General features: G+C 43.4%; 1 protein-coding gene across 2 annotated transcripts; it reads left to right on the top strand.

The window, feature by feature from the left end:
* The first annotated feature begins 279 nt into the window (after nucleotides 1-279).
* Nucleotides 280-26,990, top strand: C1QTNF12 (C1q and TNF related 12). 2 transcript variants are annotated; one of them, XM_080563916.1, is made up of 9 exons: nucleotides 280-726; nucleotides 1,423-1,682; nucleotides 13,574-13,693; nucleotides 14,826-14,937; nucleotides 15,193-15,374; nucleotides 19,208-19,316; nucleotides 19,833-19,923; nucleotides 23,913-23,991; nucleotides 24,595-26,990. In XM_080563916.1, exons 2-9 carry the CDS (start codon nucleotides 1,512-1,514, stop codon nucleotides 24,691-24,693), a joined length of 963 nt encoding a protein of 320 aa, XP_080420042.1. In that variant the 5' UTR covers nucleotides 280-726; nucleotides 1,423-1,511; the 3' UTR covers nucleotides 24,694-26,990. The 2 variants fall into 2 exon arrangements, with proteins under 2 accessions (XP_080420042.1, XP_080420043.1); XM_080563917.1 differs by having other exon boundaries at nucleotides 280-1,103.
* The last annotated feature ends 468 nt before the right edge of the window (nucleotides 26,991-27,458 follow it).

Raw genomic sequence — 27,458 nt, 5'->3', positions numbered from 1 at the left:
CCAGTGAATAAATCAGAAAGCCCCCACTGAGCCAGCCTCTAATGAGAGCTGGGGGAAAACGTGTGAAGCAGCTAACCCGAGTAGAAAGCAAGAGGTCTGATGTATGGATGTGTGTTGCGATGCTGAGTGCTTATTCCAAGCCACATATTTTTAGCACTACCACACACTCGTGTACAGTTTTACAAACTTCCCAGAAAAATGGTGATTTCTCTGAGATAATGAAGGGGAGGTACAGAATAGGGCTGAGGGGAGGGAGGAGGGAACGGGCATTGATTTAAATCTGCCTGGCACACAGGCCAGCTCCACTTATCAGTGAGTCTAATAGGAATGTGAAGAGAATAGGCTTGACAGCTCATTAGAATGTGATCCCTCCTCCTTTTTTTTCTTTTTTTTTTTCCCCTTTCTTCAAGTTGATGGAAACTCGTTCAGGAAAGAAGTACTTATTTGCTGAGGTAAAGCAAAAGCTGAGGAGGGTTTTGCCAGCTTTCAGCTGGGGAAAGGAGCAGCGAGAAAAATCAGGCGTTATCTACACTAAGAGGTACCTGAAATCTTGCCTGGTGTGAGGGGAGACGAGGATGGAAAAGACAAGTTTCTACATCCTGACAGCTGTTTGCGACATCGGGACTTGCTGCTCATCGTCTCATTAAAGAAAAGTGAAGATAAACCCAACTAAAGAGGGAGAGAAACTAGTGTTGGGAAAACTTTTTCTGCTCCTAATGGACCTAGGTACATCCACAGTTTTTTATTTCTCCCTGTTTTAACTTTTACGATATATGAAAAATTGCTTTTCTCCTTAGAAGGCTGAGCTGTGATGCTTTCAGCCTGGTCAGAAGAGCAGTGGCTGTAGCAACCTTGGGTTACAGTTTCGCAGCGTCTTGAAAGGAAAGGATGAGGACTTGTCACTGAGAAAAGGGAGGTATCCTTCAAGGGAGGATGGATGGACCGTATTCGAGCCTGCTTTGAACTGAGCACAACACTTTAAATGACAGAAAGTGAAATCTGTTGAAGAGGAACAACCTAACAACCCCCCTAATGAGTTTGCGTTGTCAGCTCCGGCCTGAGCAACTGTTGCCCTGAGCAATTTGACTTCTCTGGGTTTCATAGTTGAGTGCATTTTAATCGAGTCTGAAGACTTATTGGGTGGGTGGGGGGGGGGGGGGATGACACTTCAAGGTGGGTGGCAGGACTTTCCAGAGCCCCTTGTATTTATGTAAGCTTCAAGAGGCTGAATGGACTTACCTCTTTCTTCGAGTGAATCCAGATTTTCAGACAAGTTTATCTGTACCATTTCAATGCGTCCTGCTTGAACAGAGATCTCTCCAGCCACCAGCACACCCATGCATGCTGCTCGTTTGACATTGCATAGACCAGAGGATCATCTTTAATAGTTCTAACCTTTTTATTTATTTATTTATTTTTTAGAGAGAAGTCTGTGTCTATTCCTATTATTGGTGGTGAAGGTTTTTGAGCTTGGAGAGTGCCCTCCTTGACTTGGCCACTCCCTCTTCAAAATGAAGGGGTGCACCTGGGTATTTGTGGCAACTTTACTCTGTCAGCAGTTTTGCCTCTTCAGAGTTATGGCAGCAAAGAAAGAGAGAAAGATGAAGAAAGAACCTAATCAGTATACAGAGCCCTTCAATGCTACCCTGTCAAACAGTGAAGAACTGCATGGGCATCCCAAGGTAGGTGTTTTTCTGTTGTCAGTGCTTGGTGCAACTCTTTTTTGGCAGTAATGTGATGCTGGTTCCTTTTTTCATTGATTGAAGCAGTCTCACCAAAACATCTTTGATTTTTCAAAGAGCGTTCTCTCTTTTGCCTTTGCATGATTTATTTCCTAGCTTACTGAAGCAATGACTGGAATACAATTTATAAAGATAATTTTAGAATATGCATGACTGAAGTTCCAGTCCCCTGGTAGCTGATTTGGTATGAAGGCACGAGCATTAAAAAAAAAAAAAAAGAAAAAAGAAAAAGTGGGCTATCTCAGTACAATAACGATACTGGAATATTAATACATCTCTTGCAAACAAATCTGCTCTCTGGAACATTGTATGAAAACTGGCTTAGGCAAATCCAACAATTCAAACACCTGAGCATGTCTGAGGTTTTTCTGCACCATGCGTTCCACCAGAGAGATTGGTGATTTAAAATTACAGATGAGAAAATATTTGGTCTATTCACATGATCTGTTTCAGACGATTTTGGCTGTTTCAGGAAAGGATTCGGGATGGGGCTAATCGTGCATAAGTGACAAGTGTAAGGCTGCGTATGAAAAATGAATGGCTGCAGCTGACGAATTGCTAGGCTTGGTGAGTGAGTTCTGAAGGGCAGGATCCTTGCAGCTATGTGTTTGAGGGAATCACCCCAGGCTGAAAGAGGCAATTTCTAGTCAGAGACCTCAGAATCTTTTACGATCAAAATTTGCATAGAAAGCTTGGGAGTAGGAGAGGAGTTCAGGAAATTAAAAGCAGGTCCAGGGAGTAGGAGCAGGATGAAACGGGAGACTACAGCGCTGAGAAAGGAGGGAGTGTCCCCTATCACACAGCCCTTTTCCACTCTCTCCCACTCGCACAAAAATGTCCCTTGTTTCAAATGGAGGTGACCTCTAAAACATGACTTTGATCACATGCATTAGGGATGGCAGTCACTATAGCAATAGAGGAACAACCTGTCAAAAATTGGGGCATGGCAGAGGGGGCGCGTTAGAACAATTGGGCTGACATTCTAAATATCCTATTCAGTGCTATTGTGAGAGTAATTGGTTAAGGTTGGGCAAGTCTGGGAAACAGTCCTCTGTATGAAAAAGCTGGCTGCTGCACTTAAAGTGATCATTAGGGGACTGCAAGCAGCATTTCTTCAGCATATTTTTGTTTATTGCAGGGCTTTGTCAGGACAGGTTGTATACATGCTAAATTCTTGAGGTGCTTATGTTCAATCACTTCCTTTCACTTTCTCTAGAACTGCTTCGTCCTCCTTGTGCCAGATAGATAGCTGGAGCAACTACATTTCAGCCTGTTTTGGAATTAATTTCTCTTGATGTGAAACGTATTGGACCACAATCAGAATATTTTCTGATTGCAAAAGCCGGCAGAAACCGGTCCTGGTTTATTCTGATACAGTCACACATCCATTACTGCTAGAAGAAACGCGGCACCCATTCAGAGGCTAGTGGGCGTTCATTAAAACAGACAGTGTTTGAAAGCTGTAGTTTCTGTGTTGAAATATTTTTCTTTAAAATACCCATGACAAAGGTTTGGCTGCTGCAAGAGCTGGAGAGTTCAGTGAAGGCAGATTCTGCTTAATAAGGATGGGACCAAACCAAATCGTTGATGTAAATGCTCGTGAACTCTGCTTGATACGCGCTCCAACATTTTGCAACACGAACTTTTCTTCTTGGAATCTCTCTAAGGTTGAAGCCCAGGCTCCAGTTAAGCAATGCTTCTAAATGTTGTGGGCGTCCGTGCTGTAATCTATATAGCACCTGCCCAAGCTAGGGGATTCTTTTACATACATTATAAACGCAAATAAAGAATCGCTGCTGTTTCTGGGGTAAATGAGAGTTGCTGTTCACAGCCAGACATCCCAGTCTGCGGTCACTAAGTGCTGTAGGGCAAACAGGACCTGGATTTTTAAGGCTGGTCTCTGGGGTTATTCATGCTGAACAAACTGTGAGCTTTGTGTGTATGCCTCTGGACTAGACTCTCAAAATTGAAAACAGCGGGTCTTGGGATCACCAAAAGCTTTAGAAGCTAAATTGTAAAAATACAGTACTTCAGAAATCAGCATGGTTTTGCCTCTCTGTTGGAAGGCTCTATCCAACCACTGCTCACGTTGCTGGTTGAGACAGTTTCTTACAGCTGTACCATGTAAAATTCAGCAGTGAGATACAATTGTACCATGTACAGGTGTCTTGGTGCAGCTAGGAATAAATATTCATTAGGTAAAATGCCTAATTCTGTAATGCGATTGGATCACTAATTCTTCCGTTAAATCTCTGTTAATAACCTTGGATTTATCAGGTTACTTTTCAAAACTTTTAAAAAGGATTCTCTTCTCTTCCCTTTGCTGTACTACCTCAAACCCATGTGTTAGTCAATGTCAAGGTAAAGTGACCAGCCCCTCATTTTGGGTTCAGAACAACTGGCTGTTGACAGAAAACAGCTTAAATGCCCTTATAAACAAAGTACCAGGTGTGAAAGATGACTAGCCAGAAATTAGCGGTTTGTAAATCACCAGTAAATTCCTACCTTATGGTGAGCAGTGACTGACAGACTTTGAAGAGGCAATTGGGCTCTTCAGGTAGTTGTAGTGACGGTGAAATTCAACAGCAGTATAGAGAACTGCCTTATTTTTCTGCAGTTTTCAAATGTAGCAATTTTTTTTTCTTCTGAAGTGTCTCCTTTCCTGTTAATTGGATGGCGAATTAGTAAAGTAACAGCAAAGCTTTCCTTGCCTAACCTACTAAGCTAAAGAGAAGTTGAAAGCTCTGTGGCAGACTGATCTCTGAGCCTTGCTGAGCAGTTCTGCTTAGTAAAAAGATGCCCTGCGCAGGGACGTGGAACAACATCAGTATCTTATTTCATTTCTCTGCACTACATAACAGGAAAGATGGAATTTTTTTTGGCCTTGTACAGTAAAAAATTAAGGCTGTGTTTACCTTGGAAGACTCTGTGGCCAGCTGGTAGATTTGTCAAAGCAGGAGCAGGGAATGAATTATTACATGAGAGCAGCGATTTTTACTCATACTGTTAAAAAGGTAGGTTTGTTTTCCTTCAAACTGACCAAAAGATTTTGGAACAGATTTATCTTGGGTATTGTTTTTAAATCAGAGCTGAGAAAGCTCCCCTTTAACAGTGACAGTACGCGACTTGTGGTGAAACCTCTGCCTAAAAGAGGGAGACAGAAATCTCAGTTCTGATAAACCTGGTACATCTAAGGGAAATAGTAGAAGTATTTTTAAAAAATCTCCAGTTTTATCTTCGCTGTCAATGAGATGTGCTTGCAAAGCACATGAGTGTTTTTCTGTGGCACAGATGGACTAAGACCATGAGGGATGGATGCAGAAGTTTTTTTCTAATGTATCTTCTTAATTTGACAGGGAGTGGCGGGGTACCTGCAGCTGCCAGGCTTGTGATCCCCTTTCCAGGCATGGGTCTTGTGTTGCAAGAAGAAGAGGCGTTAAATTACCAGTGCTTCAGCAGTAGTAGATGGTCCAGTGGGGTTATAAGGCTGACCCTGATCAGGAGTTACTGTTTGATTCCTATCTGGTGTGGTTTTGAAGTGATAGCTTGCAGGGTCACAGTGCTCTGTTGTGTGCCCAAACTGTGTTAATATTTTTTTAAGCCCCAGCTACCTTGTGGATAGGCTGAATAATGGCAGTACGCGTGCTGATGCTTTCAGATGGAGAAAAAATCCGTTTCCTTATTCTCAATAGTTCCTCTTCTTAGGGATTGACAAGTTGTACCTGACTGTAGCTAGGTTCTTGTTTCCAGGAGTTAAATCTCTCTATGGAGCTAGCTCAGGTAAGGCTCAGCACGAGGTCGTTTTTTTCTTGCTTGGTCTATTGTTCTCTTCTGTCTCATTAAATGTCCTCTGAGGACAGCCAGCTGCCCAATTTCCATCTAAACTAACTGGCATGGGATTTTATCAGTAGCACTGAAAACTGTCTAGACGATTTTCACACTTGTGGCTTGTTAATATTAATGGCGCTGGGCTAGGCATTGCGGGATGGAGGCTAGTAAGTATTTGCTTTTTTTGGCATCCAGGTAACATACTGTGTGCGTGAGCAACCCTGGTAACTGGAGTGGCCATCTGGAATATCACTTATTGGGTGGAATACAGGGAAATCAACTGTACCCTTCAGCCAATGCAGTTTTCAGTGCTCTGCCCTGTAGTACTCTCATAGACAAATTGATGGAGTTCAGATTAGATAAGTGGACTGAAAACTGGCTGAACTGCATGGCTCACAGGGTTGTGACGAATGCCATGAAGTCTGGCTCGAGGCCTGTTAGTAGTGGTTTAAGTATCCTGGCGGTTGATACCGGGGCCAGTGCTGTTTGACATCTTCATTAATGACCTGGATACTAGGGAAGATTGCACCCTTGGCAAGTGCAAAGCTGGGAGGAGGGGTTGATGGACCAAACGGTTGTGAGAGTAGCCAGAGGAAGCTCAACAGCACAGAGGGATGGGCCAGGAGGGTTCTCAAGAATTTCGGTGAATGGAAGCGCAAAGTTCTGCACTTGTGGAGTGCAGTACACACCGGTATGCCTTGGGGGCCAGTTGGCTGGAAAGCAACTTTTCAGAAAAGTGCCTGGGGGTCCTGGTGGACAACAGGTTGATCATGGAGCAGCAACGTGCATTAGCAGCAAAAAAGGTCAACAGCCTCCTGGGCTGCGTTAGGAAGAGCATTGCCAGCAGATTAAGGAAGGTGGATGTTTCCCTCCGAGGGGAAACCTAAACACTGGGAAGACATCTAGAGTACCAGTTGTGGTCCTGGACATGCTAAAGTGATGGCAGCAAAGGGCCGTGAAGATGGTGAAAGGTTTGGAGCATCCATTGTATGAGGAGAGGCTCAGAGAGCTGGGAATATTCAGCCTGGGGAAGAGGAGGCTCAAAGGGATCTTATCAATATGCATATATACCTAAGTAGGGGGAATAAAAAAGATGGAGCCAGAGCTCAGTGAAAGGAAAAGAGGCAATGGAAAAAAGGCAAAAGGAAATTCCACTTAAACATGGGGGGGGGGAAGGCATTTTATTATGAGGGTGATCAAACACTGGAAAAAAAACACACAGAGAGGCTGTGGAGTCTCCAACCTTGGAGATGTGCAAAACCTGATTGCACCTTGTCCCAGATAACCTGCTGTGGTTCACCTGCTTGGAGCCTGGGAGCTCAAAAAGGCTGCCTGTAGATGTCCCTGCTAACTTCAGCTGTTCTGTGAGCTGCTTGTAGAGGTGGTTCAGTTAAGTGTCAGAAAAGCATGATCTTAATTTGGGGAAAAAACTTATTGACTCAGCCGTCCTAATGAAATTTCAGGGATGATTTGAGGTCAATGGGATTTCAATGGAATTTCTGCAAGAAATGATGTAATATTTTTAGTTTCGTTACCCGCTACGTAGGTAAAGGGTCCTTGAAATATTACTTCCTCTGGAAAGCACCACTCTGAGGCACTCCAAAGCATAGGGGAAGAATTCTCAACCCTCTGTACAGGTTCCTTTTACAATCTGGTCTTTTCTTGGCTGTCTCCCAGTAAGGTAGTACCTTGGAATGAAGTCCGCTGTCTTGAAATCTGGTAAGACCATGGTTTTCAGGCAGAAAACTGATGATCTCGAGGCTCATTCTAGTTTAAGGCTGCTTAGGAAGTGAATAATTCAAGCCTGTTGCTTATGATGTGAGAGGAAAAGAAAGCTGAGGGTGAGTTCAGTTCTATTAAACTGTTCCTTGCTATCTTAAAAGCTTTTTTATTTTTTTGTCTAGAGGTAAATTTAATGAGTTTACTTTCAATATGTTTAAAGTTTTCTCAAGAAAGTAATTCCAAGCAGGTGCTGAGGTTCCCTTCCCCAGGTGGGCCTGTTAGCTCATGTGATGTGCAACTGCTCTTCTCAAGGCAGATGTTCCAGTGGGAAACAAGAAATGTCCCGTTCCTTGCAGAGGACCCTGTTCAGCCTAGGACGGGAGCTGAAAACTGCCTCTAAGACTGATGGAAGGAAGGTTGGATCTTGAGTGCGAACACCGGAGCTTTTGTCTTTTGGATCAGAGACATGACTTCTGGAGTTGCAGAAGGCTGAAACGATTCTTCTGTCTCTGTCAGATATCTCGGGCTAGGTCTGCCGGGTTTATTAATCTCTCTGAATTATTTCTTTGGGGCCTTTTGCTTCCAGCTGAGAACAGCAGCTGGTTCAATGACGTTGCACAGATTGCATTCCTCCTCTGCACAGAGATTTCAGTCACAGCCTGAAGTGTGTGACTGCGTGTGTAATGGAGAGCATTTGTGGGCCTGACAAGTGTTAAAGCCCTGTGAGAGCACGGGAGGGACTAGGCTGTGACCTGTCTGTAGGAAGAGATGTTTCCTCTCAAGGTACAACAAATATCATCCTTCCCAGCACCTCTGTGGCCCAGGTAAAATAACACTGGATTTGTGCATCACACGTGGAAATAACGCAGCATTTGGGCTTGTTTCACTTAGCCGTTTGTGATATTTTTAAAGTTCATTATCGGCATAGATAGTCCTACATCAAATGTGCTTTGATGTGCTAGATGCATTGTGCTATGCCTCTTCTATCAGTGCTCTTCGGGTCCTTACCTTTTTGTAGTGTCCCTAAAGAAAGAAGGAACTTTTGTGCATTCAGAGGTGGCATGGATGAACGCTGCCATCCGGCTAACAGGGAAACAAACGCGGTCATCATCTCTCCCAGAGCAGCTCTTGCTCCCATGAGCTGTTCCCTCAGGTTCATTACATTCGTTATGGGTGTGAGCACTGAGGGCAGATAGTATTTAAATGGAGAGGAGGAGCTTTTTGTGATAGCCATTTAGAGGAATGAAGAATAATTTTTCAGTGACCAAACACAGTGGGAATTTAGATAGGAATTCCAGTAGGGATTTGGCTCCGATACCAAACCTAACACTTCAGCTCTAGGGAAAATTCTTGAGAGATCTGTAAAAACCACAAGTGGTCAGGACCTTGGTTTTACATCTCATTAATAACCAAGAGTGTGCATAACCATGAGTTATTAGCAGCTGACACGGGATTTTTTCATGCTTAAAAAAGTGATCTGTCACTTTTTAACCAGTTCCAAATAAAATACACTACTGAAGTAAATCACTTGCTGCTAATTTCATAATGAAGCTGGCAATACTCTCGCTAGTGTAAATCAGGCATAACAACATAGAGATTTATGGATTAAGATAATTGAAATGCTGAGTCAGGTCCGTTTTGTGTCTGGCAACTGCTTAATTATTAAGCAAAGAATTTCTAAATATAATTCCATCACAGATAAACAACTACATTGACAATTCTTTGAGCAAACTTTCAGGGCAGTAACTTCAGACGTGAAGACAGGACCGGAATGGTTGGGTGTTTGTCCTTGGAGGCGCATCTCTCACTGCAGATGGAAAGGATGCTGTCCTCTCACAAAAGTATCAACTTTTCTTGCTTTCTTTCCATCTTTAACCACTCTGAAAAAGGGTTACGTGTTCTTGACAACATTTTGAAATGCTTTTTGGATGTACAGACTTGCTCAGTCTTGCTCGTAGTGTTTTCTTTTATTCACCCAAACTCTGAAACTACGTTAGTCCATTTCGCTTTGGTTTTTAGCAGAGGTGCAGACTGGATCCCGGTATCCTTGAATTTTAGGAAAGTTCAGATACAGTTCAGAAATTTCTCAGGATCCGAACTCTGCTACTTGACTGTAGATCCCTACTAGTAGTTTCTTCCATGCTGGCTGAATCTTAGCCAGAGGCTGTGTGTGTTTCTGGGCAGTGCACGCTGTTCTGGGAGTTAAAGCCAGAAAGAACCACAGGTTCTGCTTGTGTACGGCAGCCTAAATTACAGCTCAACTCCTCTTTTATTGTGAGAGAGGGAGGAGAGAGGAGGCTAAGCTCATGCTGGTGTCATAACGCTGGTTCCGAAGTGCTGGGTGCTGTTGTATTCGGATTCCAAAGCAACGTTAAGAGACCTGATTGAAAGTTCATTAAAAATTGCTGGCAGGGCTTCTGTTGTTCTTGGAGGCACCGTTTCAAGCGGTAAGGACTGAGCCTGATTCCAGTGTAGTTAACATGAGAATTCCTCCTGACTCCTGCAAGTTAGCTTTGCTCTGTAAACAGCACCCCAGGAGGGACAAGTCCCCTTTGCTGGGATTCCAAGGCTGTTCTCAGTCCTGACTGATACCTGAGTTGGCTGCAAGGTCTCTCTGGCTGCTGGAGGCTGCCGCTGCCAAGAAAAATAGAGGCTTGCATGCTTATTGCTGGGATTGCTCATGCATGCCATAGTAATTAAATAATAATACCACAAGGATGGAACATTCATTTTAACTGTCAATCATCCTTGCGCTGGAGAAACTGGGGAGTGCCATGGCTGTCTTCTAGAGGGATTTGTAATTTAAGCAGGCCGCTGGAGAGGTGTTGTTTTTTTGTTTGTTTTTTCTTTTTCTTTTTTTTTTTAACTTCAGGAGTCTTTCTTTCTCCTTTATTTTTCTGGGATGTGTCATCTGGCTTTCTTTTTCTCCCTGACAAGATGTCTGCTCTGGGCTGTTTCTTCACAGCTGGAACTCCAGAAGGGCTGAGGACATCTGTTTGTCTTCACAATTAATGGTCAGACTCTGCCCATGACTGCTGGCTTCTGCTCCCAGCTGGCATGTTTCCCCATTTGCTCTGGACAGGGGGTTTATGCCTGTCTTGTAGCCTGGTGGGATATTTGAATAGTCTTGTATCCATCAGCAGCAAACGCCTCATCCTGGTTCCTAAGACTCTGGTCTTGCTTTGCTCTGGAGATTGTACTTCTGAGTTCCTGCCGCACGAGCTAGCTCTTCTTGAAGGACAAACTGATTTTATTTTCCTTTTCTCTGCAATCCAGCTGTTGTTTCGCTGGCTCCTGGTAGAGCACTGGGGGAATACTGCATCCTGCCTGAGTTGGGTGTTTCTATTAATAAGTTACTTCCTTCTCTTTTGTGAAATGCACAGCAGCCTTACCACAGACCTGTCAGTCCCAGTCGCTGGGGGGAAAAATGCATCTGCTTCCTTTGGGCAAACAGCACAGGTAGGCTTTTACCTGCTTATATATTTATGAGCTTTTTAAACTTAAGTGCTCATAAACCCAGTCCTCTATAGGTGTGAATTCACCTGTATGGTGATGCTGCATGCGTGTGCTTTCAGATGCTGTGAGGTAGAAAAAATTGGCAACTCCTATCAGAAACCTTTAAATTTCTATCAACCTCTGGTAAATATAAATCGTCTTTGTTGTAGAAGTAAGTTGTACCTCCTGTGCCGTTCTAAGGATATTTCAAGGTTTGTGAACGCTTGTCTGTGGACTTGAGGTTTGCATGTTGGGAAAGATGGAGAGGTTTGCCTCAAAGGACCTTCTCAGCCTGTCTTTGCTCAACTGCAGATTTTTGCAAAGCATGAGGAGGAAACTGATAAAATAATCAAGTTTTAGAGAGGTGTGACTAACTTTAGAATAACTGTGATTTTCTACGGTGCTCCATTTCCATTAATTTCCAATGGACTTTCGGAAAGTTACTGGAACAGCGAAAAGTCCTGCGTGCTGTAAGTAAACATGACAAATAATTTAGCTAAAACAACTTTATGGAATGCCTTGACAAAACATGATCAGCACCTGATTATAAATGTGGTTATAAGCATTAAAAGGCTGTTGAAGACTAATTTGTATGTAGAAATAATGAACTGGATTGTGTCAGTAATTTGGTGTGCTCTTGTTTGAGACGCACACTGAATCTGAGCACGCTGGGGAGTGTTTAACCATAACTCTGATTAATTTCAGTGGAATACATGATCAATATGGCAAAATGATTTGGGATACCCTTGCTTTGGCTTAGCGCACAGATGCCAGCTATTCTTGTTGGCAGCTATCTATTTGTAGGGTGGATAACTGGACTTCCCACACGGAGCAATTCAATAGGAATTGATCTCTCTGTGGGTCATGTCTGAGCAGTAAATCACCCAAGATTATCTGAATAGAGAAGACAGAACTGGGTTCCTAGAGTTTCTGAGATGTTTAACAAATACCTTTGCTCAGCTCACAATGCATCTGTGACTTCTGTGGAGCTGTTCACGCTCTGCTGCTTTGTAAATGATCTGGTGACCCAAGCTGTTTGAAATAAATAGTTGTGATCACATCAGCTCCGAATCTACGGACAAGTGCCTTGTACTATGCTCATGTGCCTGGCTGCGTGCCAGAGAGAGCTTTCCAGGCTCTGCATCAGCTTAGGAGCACCAACATTCCTCGTGACCTCCAGCTGGAGCTCCAGCAGGCTTCTGAGGTTTCATTTCATATTTATTCTGCATAGATTTTTCATAGCAGATCACACGGACTGTGCTCTCTTCTCTTCAAAATGGACTTGCCCTGGTATTTCTAGCCAAAATTTTCAATCCTCTGTCCGATTCCTGTTGGTTTTGAAAAGAGGTCACTGTTGCTATTAGGGCCACTGAGTGTAGAGCAGTAACGTTTGAGCTGTGGCAGAACTATGTCTGCTGCTGTGAGATTAGCAGGAGCTTAATACCCAAGGGCAAACAAATACTTTGAGATCTGGGAAGTACACTCTTGACTGACTTTGCTTCTATGCTTTTTCCACACCCATCTTGTTTTCTTCCTCCTGAACAGTGATAGATCAATCCTGATTTATTTAAACTTGTAGTGGTTTAGAAATCATTTTTGATATCGTTATTCAACCCACCCCTGCCTTGTATTGCTTTTCTGCTGGAAAGTTACGATTTTCTTCTCTGTCTTTTGCATAATGGGTATGAAAACCTAAGCACGATTCGTGAAACTTTGGGAGGGCTTGTGCTTTTATCCTCACTGTGATGGACATCTGAGAGGCTGATGTGCCGACAGCCTGGAACCCCATAGTCAATGGTTAATTGGTCTTGACAAGAACTTGGCAGGTGTTGGTAAGCAATGATTTCTGGTGCCTTTTTAATTTAGAGTTCGTTCCCAGCCCAAGGGAAACACAACAGGTATGGCCATTTGAGTATTTAATCCTGGTCCTGTATGAGAGCTGAGTACTGGGTACTAGGTAGGGAGTCCAGTAGGAAGCGGACCCAAATTCCTAACAACAGAGCCTCTTTATTGTCCAAACTTCGTTCAGAAGGGATCCAGAACTGGGCACTGTCATGTCGAACTTCTCTAACTGATTTCTATGATTGTGATACAGTTGCAGACCATAGGAAGGGGCAATTTGCAAATGCACATCTATTTTGTGGTCAGACATGGGCTTTATTTTTATTGTGAAATGCTTGTGTTTTGTTTTTCCCGTGTGCACATTTGTCATCCCACTTGCCTTTGATTTGAAAGCCACGGCGCACTTCAAGGTTTCCTGTATATTTTAATCTCCCTTTATCTCTCAATAGATCCAACTGATAAATATCAGATGCCAGCGGTGAACAATCTCTGGCATATGTGCAAGTTTTCTGTGGCATGTATTACGACTGGCAGAGGGCTGAGCCTCGGTAGTTTGAGAAAGGTCCCTGAGGCACGCTGGCTCCCAGCTCTTGGCTCTTTCTGATCCCTTCAGTAAAGGGGGGAGCTGGGACACCCTGCAGGAGGTCACATATTAAGTTACGAGAAAGGATTTTTATTTATTATTTTTTGTGATGTTCCTGTAAATGATGAGAAAGTGTCATGGTTTTGGATAATATCAGATTGAATTACTTGCTACAGAAGTGGGATAAAATGGAATTTTACAGTGGACCCTAAGCCTTCAACGTCCTCCCAAATGCAGTATGTTTGGATCAAGGATTTGGTTCAGGTAGCAGATGGCTGGTCTGGAAACTTTCTATTCTCTGAGTTCACGTAGTGGCCAAAGAGATGCAATGTCATCAGTGCTTGCTTTTGTTTCTCTTTAGATCCTAGAATCTCCAGACCCGCGAATCACAGATCCACGGCGGACCTGGATCTCCTTTGTTCACCGCCCAGATGATGGCAACACCTCTAAAAGGAGATGCAAAGGGAAAGACAAGAAATTAGTAGGTTATTTCTAGATTGACATCAGCTAACAAACGTGCACCATGGCTTCCCTTCCCACTCTGTTACACAAGGTGTTTTGTATGTTCCAGCTTTTGCTTTCCCACCCTGGAGTGCTGTGTTTTCAGTTGTGTTAAATTTTCCAAAGTATTTTGGAGAAGCTTGGGACAATAAGTGTATATGCTTTGTAAGATAAGTGTCTGTGAATTCCATTGTCAGCACTCATTTTTGTTTAAACCAGCTGTTTCTTGGGCTGAGACTTTCTTGTGTTTTTTTTTCTGCTCAGTAGAAATAAAATTAACATTTTTCTTCTACAACTAGATAAAGCGCAAGCAGCTTAAAGGACACATTAATCAAGGCATGGAAAAATCATTTATTGCAAATCAGTGAATTACTGATCACCTGCTGAGTGATTGTGTGCACTCTTCATCTGCTGCTTAGACAATACAGAATGTTTTTTATGACTTCCTTTTACTTCTCAGTGAGCTTATAGGCTGCTTCTATGTGGGTTTGCTGCTGTTTAGTTGATTAAGTAGGAGCTCCCAGAGAACAATACACATTGAAACAGCATTGATAACACCGTTTCATTATCCTGCTACCAGCTTAAAGCTCTGATGTGTGTAGCTAACCTTTCCAGGTGTTTTAAATAAACTGTTTAATTTTTTCAGGGCTCTACTGTCACACCAAACGTTCATGTATGTGATCATTATGTCTGAGCAATATATGTTCATGTAAAATGTGGCCAGATGGCTGTTTGAGTTAGCAGAATAAGGCAGAGTAAGAAGCAGCTTAAGTTACTTTGCTGCTTCTTTATCTTCTATTACCAAACTCAGTCTTGTGCCTGCTGTGCTTCACACTGTTTATATGTGCTTGACGAACCAGTTAGTGTTTACCTGAGCAAAGTTTATCCTCCCTCATAAATACGTGAGTAAATTCCCAGTGCTGGAATTCACTGCTGGCTCGAGAGTCAGTTTAAGATTTACTGCATCAGGCTTGGAGTTGAACTGATATCAGTGGGGGTTGCTCACGTGGCTGACAGCCTTGTAGAACTGGCTCGTGGCTGGAAGAATTTTCAGTCTGCCAGTGCAATTGCCTGGTTCTAATTCTCATGTTTTACTTTGGTTACTTCCTTAGCGTGGCCTTGTTGGGCCCCCAGGACCTCCTGGCCCTCAGGGACCTCCAGGAGCACCTGGTGCTGAAGTCACCCGGGAAGTCCTTCTGCAGGAGTTTAAGGAGATATTAAAAGGTAAAGACTGTGAGAGCTTTGAGCTTCTGTGTTCAATTCCTTTTGGTAAGCACCATGGCAAATAAAAAACTGGCTTTGCAATGTTTACCCTAAAGCATTTCCCTACCTGACAATCAAAAATTTGGAAAAGTGTTTCCTCAGTGCTCCTTAGTTCAAGTTCATGAGTAGAGCATAGAGGAGAAATCTAATCAGACAGCTGATGGCTTCATAGAACAGGTGCTTAAACTAAGCCTTTTTTTCTCTTTTTGTCCTCAGAAGCCATTGAGCGTCGGGCATCCCTTGCTATTTCAGCCCATCCTAGCCAGCTGCCTCCGCTCCTGCTCTCCTTGGAGGAAGTTTCACCCCACAGACGTGTGGAGGAGGCATTCCACTGCAAGCTAAAAGGACAAGTCGTCGTAGATAAGAAGACCCTGGTAGAACTTCAGAACTTCCAGTCGGTGAGAAGGGATTAGAGACTGAACCTGTGCAACTCCACAACAGCCACCGTGCGTAGATCAGCTATAGATCCCCTAGTCTGTGAAGCTGCTAGGTGGCTCTGTAGATAAAGGTGTTTCCTGAAAGGGAAGGCTGATCCCAGAAACTCGTCTCAGGATTGGATGCTGTGAATATCGCACTACCTTTTTATGTAATTGACATAAGTTGGACCTTATACAGTGATTTCAGTCCTAAAGCTCAGCTGCAGTAGGATGGACAGTTGGCTTTGAGTTGTCTTCTTCCTTGCCAGAGGAAGAGAGGCAGACTTTCTTTCTGTCTTGCATCCCAGCTGAGTCTCATGACAGTTCTCACTGAAGTTCTAACAGGTCTGTGCAAGAGAGGGCTGTCTTACAGGTCTAAACAGTCAGTTTCTATTTCAGTTAATGATAGAGAAAGACCAGTCCACATTTGGCATTCATCTGAAGGATGTGGTTTTTTTTCGGTGCAAACCCTGTTTTATTCCAGAGTAATCTTTGGATGTAGAAAAATGTCAGAAGCAGACAGCAGTCATTGGTTATAGATTTGTAAGCCCAAGTAAGGGCCATCATTTTGTTAGATGAGTCAGTCTTGATGCTAAAATTCTTTAGATATTGTCTAATGGAAGACAAAAAATGTTACCTATATAATTTTATTATAGTCATATTAAAATTACAAGCACACCGTCGTGGGATGCTGTAAGTCACTATAAGCAAGCTCTTGAATTTGATGGTATTAAACCTTCTGCTAACCATTTCTGAACCAGTTGCAAATAAGACCTGAATCTGAAGTATAAATGCTAGTCAAAGTAATAGCTAAAAACTGTCTATGCAGTAAGGTGCTGAGCTTTCATCCCAGCTATGCTAAGTCCCATCTCTGCAGAATCCTGTCCAGCAGATCCTTTTCTATGGAGTAGTTCTGCTGCTAGGACTTCACAGCTGCAGGACTAGAGGCAGTGGTTATGTTCTGGATAGGGTGCTTTCCTGGATCTTTCCCAAATACACTTGTGGAAGCCTGGTTTGACAGCACTGTGGGTGCTGGCACAGAGGCAAGATTGTACTTGAAGTGTAGGCAGGGCTAGAGAGATCTGCTGCCTCATTAATTAGGAGGGAAAATGTGAATAAAGACATCTCAGCAATCAGCGCGTAGGCTGATGCTTCCCATGCTTTGTTATCGTATGCCTAGCTTGTTTCTAATTGCTTCTGGCCCTGAAGCTGATGTGGGAGGGCTGGCAGGCCTCTGGATGCCAGCCTTTCATTTCAGCTTTGGGACAAGAAGTGTCTGGTTTTAGCTTGTGTTCTGATATAGGGGAATTTAACAGGGAGGGAGACGGTGGCTGCTCCTGCAAAGATGAAAACATTGTCTTTAGACAGTCTAAGGGGGAGAGAGAATTCCCCTCCCTCCCCCCTGTCAGTTTAATGGTGTGAAGAAGCCAGCGGCTTGATACTTCCCAGTGAGATGATAGGGAATGAATATAATTCCTGGTTTTGGAACTTATCCAAAGCATTTTGAGATATGTGGAAATGACCGTGGGCTGAGAAAGGGACTGGTACTCCTATTCTTTGTCATTTGAATGCGGTGTTTCTGTCACTCTGACCTTGAGTATTCAGAGAGCATATAATGGTTTTCTCATCTTCCCATGCTAAATTTCCTCCAAGAGTGTTCATCCCCTCTCTTCTTTGTCTTACAATGTCCTTGGTATTTGGAATTAAATGTAGTACTCCTTCCGCCACACCTCTGCTTCCTGTATCTCAGGCTTTGGAGTTTCTGACAAATTACCTCTTTTTCGTAGAAAGAAAATGGCAAGAACTGAAGTAACTATAGCCTCTGACAGGCCATGGAAGTGGGATTAATGTGGGGCCCAGGAATATCACTGGAGCTGGATCATTCAAGGTTAAGGTGGCCCGTGTGTTCATTCTGGAAGATCCCAGGAGGAGTCCTGGTGTCTCTAGTGCCTTGAGATCAAGTTAAATGTCTGCCTTTAGTAGCTGAACTTCATTACTGCTTTGGGAGAGCCCCCATGCATTATTGTTGCTGTGCAGGCTTGGGTTATCCATTATTTAATAACAGATAAGTCAATACATTGCTTTCTTTATCACTGAGGAGCTAATCTGGCAGCTCACATCTCAGTTCTCTGCACATGGTTCCTACTTTCCACCAGGAAGGAAGCCATGGAATGTATGGGGGAGGCATGGGGATAAAAGAGGGACTGAGGAAGAGAAGGTGATCTTGGTTTGTAGAAAGTGGACACCAACTTGTTTGCTTTTGGTCTGCTTATTGAAATAACTGGTGTACAAATAGTTTCTCAGATGTAAATCCCTGCAGTGCTGGAAGCAGCTAGGTGAGTATGCTGCTGTGAGACAGTAAATGCAACAGGGAACTCTAATTGGCATGAGGTTTAATGGAATATTTTTGCCCAGAGAAACCTCTCCCTTCTCAGAACCAACCCTTTGCATTGTCTATTTCTATGAGCAAAAGAATAACAAAGCCACAGAAGGCATGAAGAAACAGGAATGCTTTATCAGTGATAATTTACTGGTGCCTAAAATTGCCTTCCATGCCCATCCAGTGGTTTTGGAATTAGGTTGCTGATTCTGCTAATAGCTGTAACAAGAAAGGAATGAATTAACAATGCAGAACAGTTTTGAACATACAGGGCTTGGATCTGCACTTCCAGTGATGTAAATTAAAAATAGCATTACTGAAAGTGATTGCACAGCGATGGCATAAGAGTGGAATCAATCTCATTCCACAGTCTTTGCTGCTAGGTTAGCTGTTAGATCCTCTGTGCCTCCACACATAGAGGAAACTTGCTTCCTTTTTGTGTGTGTTTGTGTGTATCTGTTCACAGGCACACACCAGTGCACATTGATAAATGTAGATACGTTTGTAAAACATTTCCAGTTAGGTTCTGTGGCATTTAAGTCTAGGTCTGGATCTTGCTAAATAGGGACTGAGAATTACTCTGTGAGCCTTGCTTGGGATTTTGCAGGTTAGTCATTTCCTTCTACCATGCAGTAACTCTCTACACAGGCACCACCTGACCCAAACTTTTGCAGCCTTTTACTTGCTTTCAGAGAGAAAGCAGCTAAGCAGGTTTTCCTTTTCTTTTTCTTTTCTTTTCTTTTATTTTTTTTTAAGTATAACAACACCTGTAGCAACATCGCTGTGAATTCCAACACTGTCTTTCAGACCCCTCTCTCTATCTAGCATTGGAAAGTACTCACATTTTGGCTTATTGCGTTCTGTTGAGATTGCCCTGTTAGGCATTCATGCATGTATTAGGGATATAGCAGCGTGTGTGTCTCACAAAGGCAGGTTTGAACTGCTCTTCCGTCCCTCAGGACCAACGCAGGACAAATCTCTCAGAACAGCATCCATGGGAATGGATTTACACTGCACAGAATGCCCTTGCGGTGGAAGCAGAGTCTGACTAATGTGCTTTCTTGGCCCATTGAAGCCACTCTTGCTTCTCCCCAGCTCTAGCCAAATTCATATCAGACAGGCCAAAACTAACAATAAACATTTCTTGCAGAGTTTATTTTAGTCTAAGTCAGATAATCTGCTGTGAGTTTGACTTAAGACTGCTCCCTTGCCATAAGGAGAATCTGCATGCTGTTTCCCTAGGTTTTTTGCCTAATCGGTAGAATCCAAGGCTGGAAGAGAATGAAACTAAATATGGAATCTGTAAGAATATGAACAGTTTTTCTTTAATAGTGTCAGAGCTGTCTGACTTCTACCTGAAGTGGCTGGAGAGCCATGATTATTTCCTCTGTACCTGTACTTGGGGACTTGCTCAATGTCTGCTCTTATTTTACAGCCTCTGGCCAAAGGAGCTTTTCTCCGGGGGACAGGATTAAATCTGTCAACGGGACGTTTCACAGCACCTGTGTCTGGGATCTACCAGTTCTCAGCCAACGTCCACATCGGTGAGTGCTGTCCCCAGAAGCCTTCCCTGTACTGTTTGAGAAATGCAGGAGGGAGTCGTGGAGAACTCGATCTCTGGTGGGTCTTGTCTGATTCGAAGCATGTGCAATGGCAGCCCTTTGCAGTGAGCTCTCCCTTTGGTACACCATGACCCAAAACGCTGGCCTTAGGGCTGGGTGATCTCACAGCAGGCTGCTCCATGCAAACCAAACAAGTCAACACTCCTTAGGGAGGGTGAGCTTAGGCACCAAATATATTTATGTGCAGAGTGTGTGGCTTCCATAAAAGACATTGGAAAAAATAAGTGTGATGATATAGAACTGAATCAAGACATTTTTGACTCTAGCTTGTCACCAATGCTTTTGTTTGGTTGTTTAATCATTTGGTGATGAAGCACCTAGAAGGGTGCTTTCCTAAGAAGCCGCAATATTACTGGAATCTCTTTCGAGCCAAACGCTGGGAAGTGATTTTCTGCTGCATTCCAAAAGTGGTTATATTTGTTTCTCTGCCTTCACCAGATCATAGTGAATTAAAGAGTAAAGTCCAGCTCCGAGCCAGAGATAATGTCCGAGTGTTGATCTGCATTGAATCTCTCTGCCACCGATACACGTGAGTTACTGCAGTGCTGTCCGGGCAATTATTTTTCTCAGATGGGCTGATGTTTCAACCAGTTGTGGAAATCAGGTTCATCAACAGTGATATTATATCAAAAGCTTGTAGAACTTCTCTGAAGAGATGGATTCCATGTAGCCCTTAGGCTTTCTGTGTTTTTTTTCCTGTTTTTTAACGTTTCAGTGGATGGCGTCAGGTACTCTAAATAGCAGAATAAATATTACATATGTTGAGAGAATTGTGAGTGAAGCGGGCTGAAACTGGATGTAGCTAAAGGTGCTGAGTGCTCAGCTATCATCATAAACACAAGGAGTGAGAGAAACACTTTTGTGCCGGAGGTTGTTAGCTCAGTTTTACAATTTCACCTGCCTCCTGAATGGAATGCGCACCATCTCGCTAGCGTTGCCACGGAAGTGTTGGGGTGATGAGAAAAAAGGAGTAGGTGGAAAATAGAGGTGGATGGTTCCTGAGGCACAAAGAGCAGGGCTTCCCCAAAGGTCTGTCATACCGTCTTGCAGCCCCTAGCTGCCTCGTGGAGCTTGCTCAGACATCCGAGCTGAATTTTCCTCTGTTGGGATTCATTTGGTAAACCTCTGCTAAACAAAGGCTTTTGTTAGGCTGTGGCAACGTTGAGTGCTGCTCCTCATGCAAAGGGCCATGCCGTAAGCATGCTGTCGGCTGCTGTTTGCTGGCTTTGTCATCCTTTCAGCTGTAGCACGTAGGTGCCCTGTGTCTCAGGGGGCCAGCTTGCCGAGGATGTTGAGCTTGGCGTGCTTTGCTTGGAGGAAGGCGGCTGGTGAACCCCTGGGCTGGGCTGAAATGCACCCAGCAGAGGGCAGTGCTGCTTGGGTAGAGTGGTCACTGCCTGCATCTGTGGCTGGAGCTTTGTCACTGGAGGAAAATCGCCTCTGCAGGGCTTGCAGAAGGTCTGCCCTGCCTGCAGCTCTTCCAGTGCAGCTGTAGCAACACCCTTGCAATAGCACCACTGAAATACATCCATAAAATGACTCCACAGGTGCAGCTTAAAACCCACGAAACCATAAGTTTGCTGCTGGGCTGGCTCCTTCAGCCCTCACCTTCCCCATTCCATGACTCAAAGCGCTGTAAATAGGACTGACCTCTCCACCGGCATTTCAGTTTAGGGGCTTTACTGGAGGATGAATTTGACGTGAAGCCTCATACAATAAATACCAGCTCTCTTAGGTTTCTTTGGCCTGTGGAAAAGACGTGATTGGCGTCAGAGTAGCCATTAGTAACTAGGGTAACAAGGAGCTGCGTGCCCATTGACCTGATGGGAAGTCAAGGAGCTTGTTGACTAGAGCACCTGGCACCTATTCAGCCTTGTAGACAGTTTTATAACAGTCTTTTATGATTGCAGCACTTAGCTGAGGCAGTGACAGACTGGTTGCAGTCTTGCACTTGTGAGGAGTCCTTTAGATCTTGTTAAGAACGGACATGGGCCTGATCTTGACATCTGGAATGTCTGATGACACTGAGTGATTTCGGGAGACTCCAGGCTTTTATTCTCAGGGGTGGAACAGGTAGGAACAACAGGGCAGAACGTTACTGCCCTTTTTGCCAGTAGCTCTCACAAATCTTCACTTACAAAATCATATAGAAAATCTAAATTCCATTCTCAAGTGTCACAGGGCTTCTGATTTCTCCACGGTTTTAGAGGTAGAAAAAGCAAAGTGAGGTAACTGAAAGTAATGACCTGAATACAGGTAAAATTTGATTGTCATTCTTTAGCCATCTGTGGAGAGCGTGCTAATGGAAAAGGCTCTCCTTATGTGTTCATCCAAAAATTATTTTTAGAATAATTCTTAAACCCATATCTAACTACTTACAAATATAAATCTGATTTATAGAACCTATGAGGCCGTTGCATCTTGGCTTGGGACTTGTTTGCTTTAAAGCACTGCTGTTTTAGAGCCTGAAGCACTTAGGAAATCATTGTCACTCTGTGCCCTTTCAAGAGGGAAAGACAGATAAATCATTTTGAAAAATAAACGAAGGTGCCAGTGGTGAGTTTTAATGATTCCACAAATTCCCAGCTGATTTAATGAAGGCATCTGAGAAAGAACAAAGTGTGGTTTTTTTTTCTCTGTAAGGCTCACTTCTGTTTGCAAGGACAGTGTCTCTTTCTCCCCTCTGTTGTCCATTCAGCCAACCAGTAACATTACTTAAGAATGGATGTCAGCCTCTGATTGCAACATGACTTTAGTCTTGTTTACTTGTTCTGGTAAATGCAGGCACGAGAATTACCTAACAGGAAGCTTCTGTGTGGATCGTGGAAGCTACCAGGACTTTCACATTGCAGGTCGTTGAGCTGAAAGCTCCTAGCAAGGTCTTCGGGTACTGTCTGGGATATGTGAACAACCTCTTTGTCACATACAGCCTAGGCATGTTTATTGGGAAGTTTTTGGGATTAACTTGCCACGTGAAGAATTTATAGTTACACTCTCCAAAGAGCAACGACAATAAAAACTTTTTTTCTTAGTCAGAACTGACCCAGCTGTTAATGGTTTAGATAAAACTCTCTGAAGTCTGACTCAGTTTTCATCAGTTGTCCAAGCTTGCAATTTACTGTCGGTTGTCCTGCAAGGCTGTCCTGAGCTGAGTGAGCTGGACAGCAGTGGGAATAAAGTGGGACCAGCACCGGCTCTATGGGAGACATCTCTCCCTCCTCTAGTGGGTGAGAGTGTGACTGGTCTGTGGGATGGAAGGAGGATGGGTGGAGGGATGGGAACCTGTCTGGACAGACACTCTGCTGGCACAGGCTGAGCTGCTACCCGTACTTGTGGAATTTCCTGGGGATGTCTACGTACACAGTCATTCATTTTAGGGAGCTGAAAGAGCCCTGAGGGCTTTCGGCTGAGAGAGATGGAAACTGAGAGGCACGGAGACAGTTGGAGTAGAAGAGATTAATGGTGGGAAGTTCCCACCCAAGTTAGGCTTTTGGCAGGATATGACACACAGACTGAGCTCTTCAATCAAGGTGGTGCCAAGTGGCTTGCTCTCTCAGGGCCAAATTGCCCCTACCTTTTGTGCACATTATTTCCTTGCAAGGGGGCTGGAAACAGCACGTTTGCACTTGCTAGGTTTCGTCACCACCTCTTCATGGAAAAAAGGGAGGGAGGGGGGTTGGTTTGCTTGGAAAAACAACTGGATCTGCTAGCACTGGCTAGGCAGATTTTGGAAAAGCCAGGCAGGCATGGAGCTCTGTGCTTTCATATTGCTTTGAGGAATGGTTCTCCAGAAACTGAGGATGCCACAGAGTGGCTCTCCTACGTGTTACTGCTGCAAGGAATAAGGTGGGAATAACATGATATTAGAAAAGAACAGTGATGGGGGGTGATCTGGAGCTCTCCCACAAACTTAAATTGAATCACACGATTTTTTTTAGCTTGTATGTGATCCCTGATCTACATGGCCTCCCAAAAATAGCTTTCAGCTGCAGAGTATGTTTTTTTTTCTTGCACAGACAGTCTACATGTATTGTTATGGTGAAATAGGCCTTTCACATATTGAAAATGAACTGTAATATATAGCTAGCTCTTTGCAGAATAACAGGAGTATAAACTGTTGTGGTGGTCAACAGACTGTGGGATAGCTGGCACGTAGATGGATCTAACGGACATGTTCAGCTTCTGTTCCAGGGTGAGAGTTAGAGACCACAGGGTCTTGAGAAAGGCCTTAGTGAGAGGAGGTGGCTCCCTCTTTCTGCCTGCAGCTGAATTTTGCATCCACAACCCTGTGTACGCTGTGGGTCTTCCGTAAGTTACTGCAGTGAGGACAGAGTTCTGCTGTTCTTCTTCCAAGGCCGATTTCAGCTAGAACCAAGGCCACCTGTTTAGTACAGATGGACACTGGCACACCAGGTCCTCTTTCTAGGGAGGCTGTGAGACCGTTGCTGTTCCACATACAGCTGTGTTGTGACTGCCTCAGGTGCTTAACCTGTTTATTTTTCTTTCTCTACTGTTTAGGTCTTTGGAAGTCATTGCTGGTTTGGAAAGTAACAGCAAAATCTTCACGGTCTACGTGCATGGCTTACTGCAGCTGCAGGTAGGTCTTTGCAGACTGGGAGGCACAGTTACAGTTTGCTGGGCAGGATGCGGAGTTATTCACTGGCAAGGCTGAATTCTCACCAGGAGGTGGGAAAGCTGTTAACCTTCTTTTTAAGGTTAATGAAGTTATAGTCACCCCAGGTATGTCATTTAGAGAATCTGTGACAGGAACAGGAGCAAAGAACACATGTTGCACATTCTGATCTTAAGTCACGGAGGTAGCCTTGTCTCTAAGAAATGACTTAATGAAAACAAATGTTTTTCTTTCTTAAGTCTCCTCCTGTGTTGTCAAGGTGGCAGTCATATTTCCCATTTCATAGAAGCGAATCTGAAGTGCAGATGGCCATGTGACTGTGATCACTGAAGAAGACACTGGTGCAGTAAGGATCTGGTTAAGTAACGAGCTTAAAACAGTTTCACTGCAGCAGGTTTCTTCCAAGTCAAAGCCTTCGTGCTGCAGTGAAGATGTTGGGCCAGATCCTGTTCCCAGGAGCCACAGAAAACAGCAGGAAACTTCTAGGCTTAGTTCATGGCACTGAAATGCTTTTCTCCTTTTACACTGGGATGAAATGTCAGATTTTCCCTCTCATTCTCTCTGCAGGCTGGCCAGTACACCTCCATATTTGTGGACAACAGCGCTGGAGCTCCCATCACCATTCAGAATGGATCGGATTTCATGGGCATGCTAATGGGCGCATAACATCGTCTGCAGCACTGGGTCAGGGAAGGATACAAGCGAGAGCCTTGCAGCATATATTTGACTGAAGAAACCTTTACTTAGACTCTTGAAGACTGCTTCATGTAACTGTTGGCAACTTTAAACGAGCAAAGAGCCTTTCCTTTTGCAGATACTTCAGCTTGCTTTCAGAGGCTACTGCTTTTCAAGGTCCACAGCAGTTCATTCATCATAAAAAAATACACTTTTATAATTCAGAAACAAACTGTAATATTTAATTTGTGCTTCACCAGACGCTCACTGAGCAATACACTGAGATATGGCATTTGTTACATTATAACTTTGTTTCACACAATAACACTTGTAATCAGCACGTCTTTGGGATTGATTGAGGGGTGTTTAAGTTGGTAAATGAAGGATTGAGGGGGAAGTAAAATAGTGACTATATTCAGTGTGCTGTGGAGGAAGGAGACAAGAATTTGTCAACAAAACTGTTTTTCATACAATTGTAAATGGTATAGGCCCTCTCATGTCCAAACTTAGATATATTTGACAAGTAGCATGTTGAATTCTCAAACAATGCCTGCTCCAGAGATGGGAATCCAAAGTCTGAACTGTTTAATTGTGGTTCTCTCTACCTAGGTATTTCTTTGATGTTATAGATGAAGCCAAATACCTCGCTGCCTGCGCAGTTTTGTTTTTAAGAAAAAGTGAGGCCGATGGCACCAGTTCTAGCGCGAACTCCCTCAGTCATGTTCTTATGTTTTAGTAAGATATATATTTGGCTTTGGACTGCATCACATACACAGCGTCTTCTCAGATGCCATATATTCATTTTCAAATGTATCAAATGCATTACGACAGTTGTCCAAAGCTGGCACAGACAGTGAGGACAGCAGCCTCAAATCAGATATGTCACCTGTTTGGTGCTTTTTTGACTATGGTGAAATAAAGAAAACACAGGACAAGGCTTACTTCCATCAGATGGCATGGGTAAAATGGAGTCTGAGCTCTGCTTGTTTGTTGGAAGTGCTGTCAAAGACTGTCCAAAAGCCAACCTGCAGGCAGTGAATATGTTCTGGATTTCCACAAATCTGTTTGCGAATGTAAGCATGTGAGATTGAGCCCCCAAAGCTGCTTTGAAAATAGCCTCAGGCTATAAACTCTTTTTAAAAAGTGAATGGGTGTTGTCATTTCAGTGGGTTAGTGTGTTAACCTAAAAAATTGTGATAAAAAAAAACAAAACTACTCGTTTAACGTACCTCTATAGGTTTCCCCTTCAACAGAGACTTGGCCCTTTTATTGGTGCAACTTAACTAAGGAAATGGTTGTATAGCAGCATCATAAATAATGTTAGCAAGGTCCAAAATGGAGTCCAGATACTTGTTTTGGAGCACTTGCAGTGAAAGGAAGATACCAGTTGTATAACATTGCAGTTTTTTATGATCAGTTACAACATCTTCATGAATGAAAACAAAGACTGCTGGGGACAGAAAGTATGAACAAATGTCATCTGTTGCTGGGTCTGTTGTTCAGGCTGATCAATATATGATGTTTCTACAAGCTCCAGGAACACTGCTGTAGCAAAGATGTCTTATTTCAAGAGCTGTGGAAAAATCTGCCCTATAATAGATATGTCTGAGGCTCTTTATCTCCATTCTAAATACCTAAAGATTGATCTTAAAAGGAGGGCTAAATGGTATTTTTCATTCACTGAGAATGTATTAAAATACCTAATGGAAGAGTAAGTAGAGAGTATGTGGAACAATCTGTTAGTGCTGTTTCAGGTATACATAGGTAAATTCCTCTTTTCTAGTCAAAAGAACGCAATTGTTCTAACTGGACATGTGAATGAGATATTAACTCTTGCTATACAATATGTGCCAGCAATTCCTGTGGATTTATTTTAGTACACTGTTGTGTACTGGTTGTTCCCCTGGTGTAGGGGAATCCACAGCTACTGAAAGACAGCAAATTGCCACAGTAGTGATTTTTGGGGCTTCACAATAACCCACATGCATATCACTGAACCGTATCAACAAAGACGGGTTGTTTGCACTGGGTTTTGATGGAGTAGGTGTAGTCAGGACAAATGGCCTATATCCCAGCATGTATTACTATCCTGTACTTCCTACTGCGTGAATATTTGTAATAAATTGGGCTGTTACTTGCATGACTTGCAGCGACGTAATCACCAAGTGTTGTGACATTCAATGTATGTTGTTATACCTATGGGTTTTTTGAGCAAAGTCTCACTGTTCTTGGTAAATCAGAGTTAAAATATTTATTTTGTTGTAGAACTAAAAAAATGTTTATCAGAACTCGTTTTGGGATGTGTGACTTATTTTTTTTCCCTGTTTGTTGCGTTTTACTCCTGTGAATTGTTCCGCCTTTATGTATGTATGGAGTGCTGTCCTGGCAGGTGTTTCCCCAGTGTGCCAGAAGCTAAATGTGTAATCACAGTGCCCTGAGGAACGCACAGCCTAAACAGTGATGGCTTAAATCTCCCTTGGTAGGAGTGATTTGCTTCTGGTCACTGTCAGAGAGAGAAGTAAACCTCCAGCTGTGGTCTCTCTTCATATTCTCCTCCATCTCTGGTCTCTCTCCATGTTCTGTAAGCCACATTGCCTTTTTCATTTAACCAGTAGAGACTGTTTGGGTCGGACTCAGTCTCATAGCCTAGGGGAAAAGAAAAATTAGAGGGAAACTGACACTGTCTCTTGAGCTTGTCCTGAGTCCGCTGCCACCAGCAGGAAGCTTGTGGGGTTTTCATCAACTCTTTTTATCCT

Source organism: Anser brachyrhynchus (assembly GCF_964034855.1).
Source record: "Anser brachyrhynchus genome assembly, chromosome: 21".
Taxonomy (NCBI): Eukaryota; Metazoa; Chordata; class Aves; order Anseriformes; family Anatidae; genus Anser; species Anser brachyrhynchus.
Note: the sequence above shows the minus strand (reverse complement) of the source record. Positions and strands in the feature narration are given on the sequence as shown.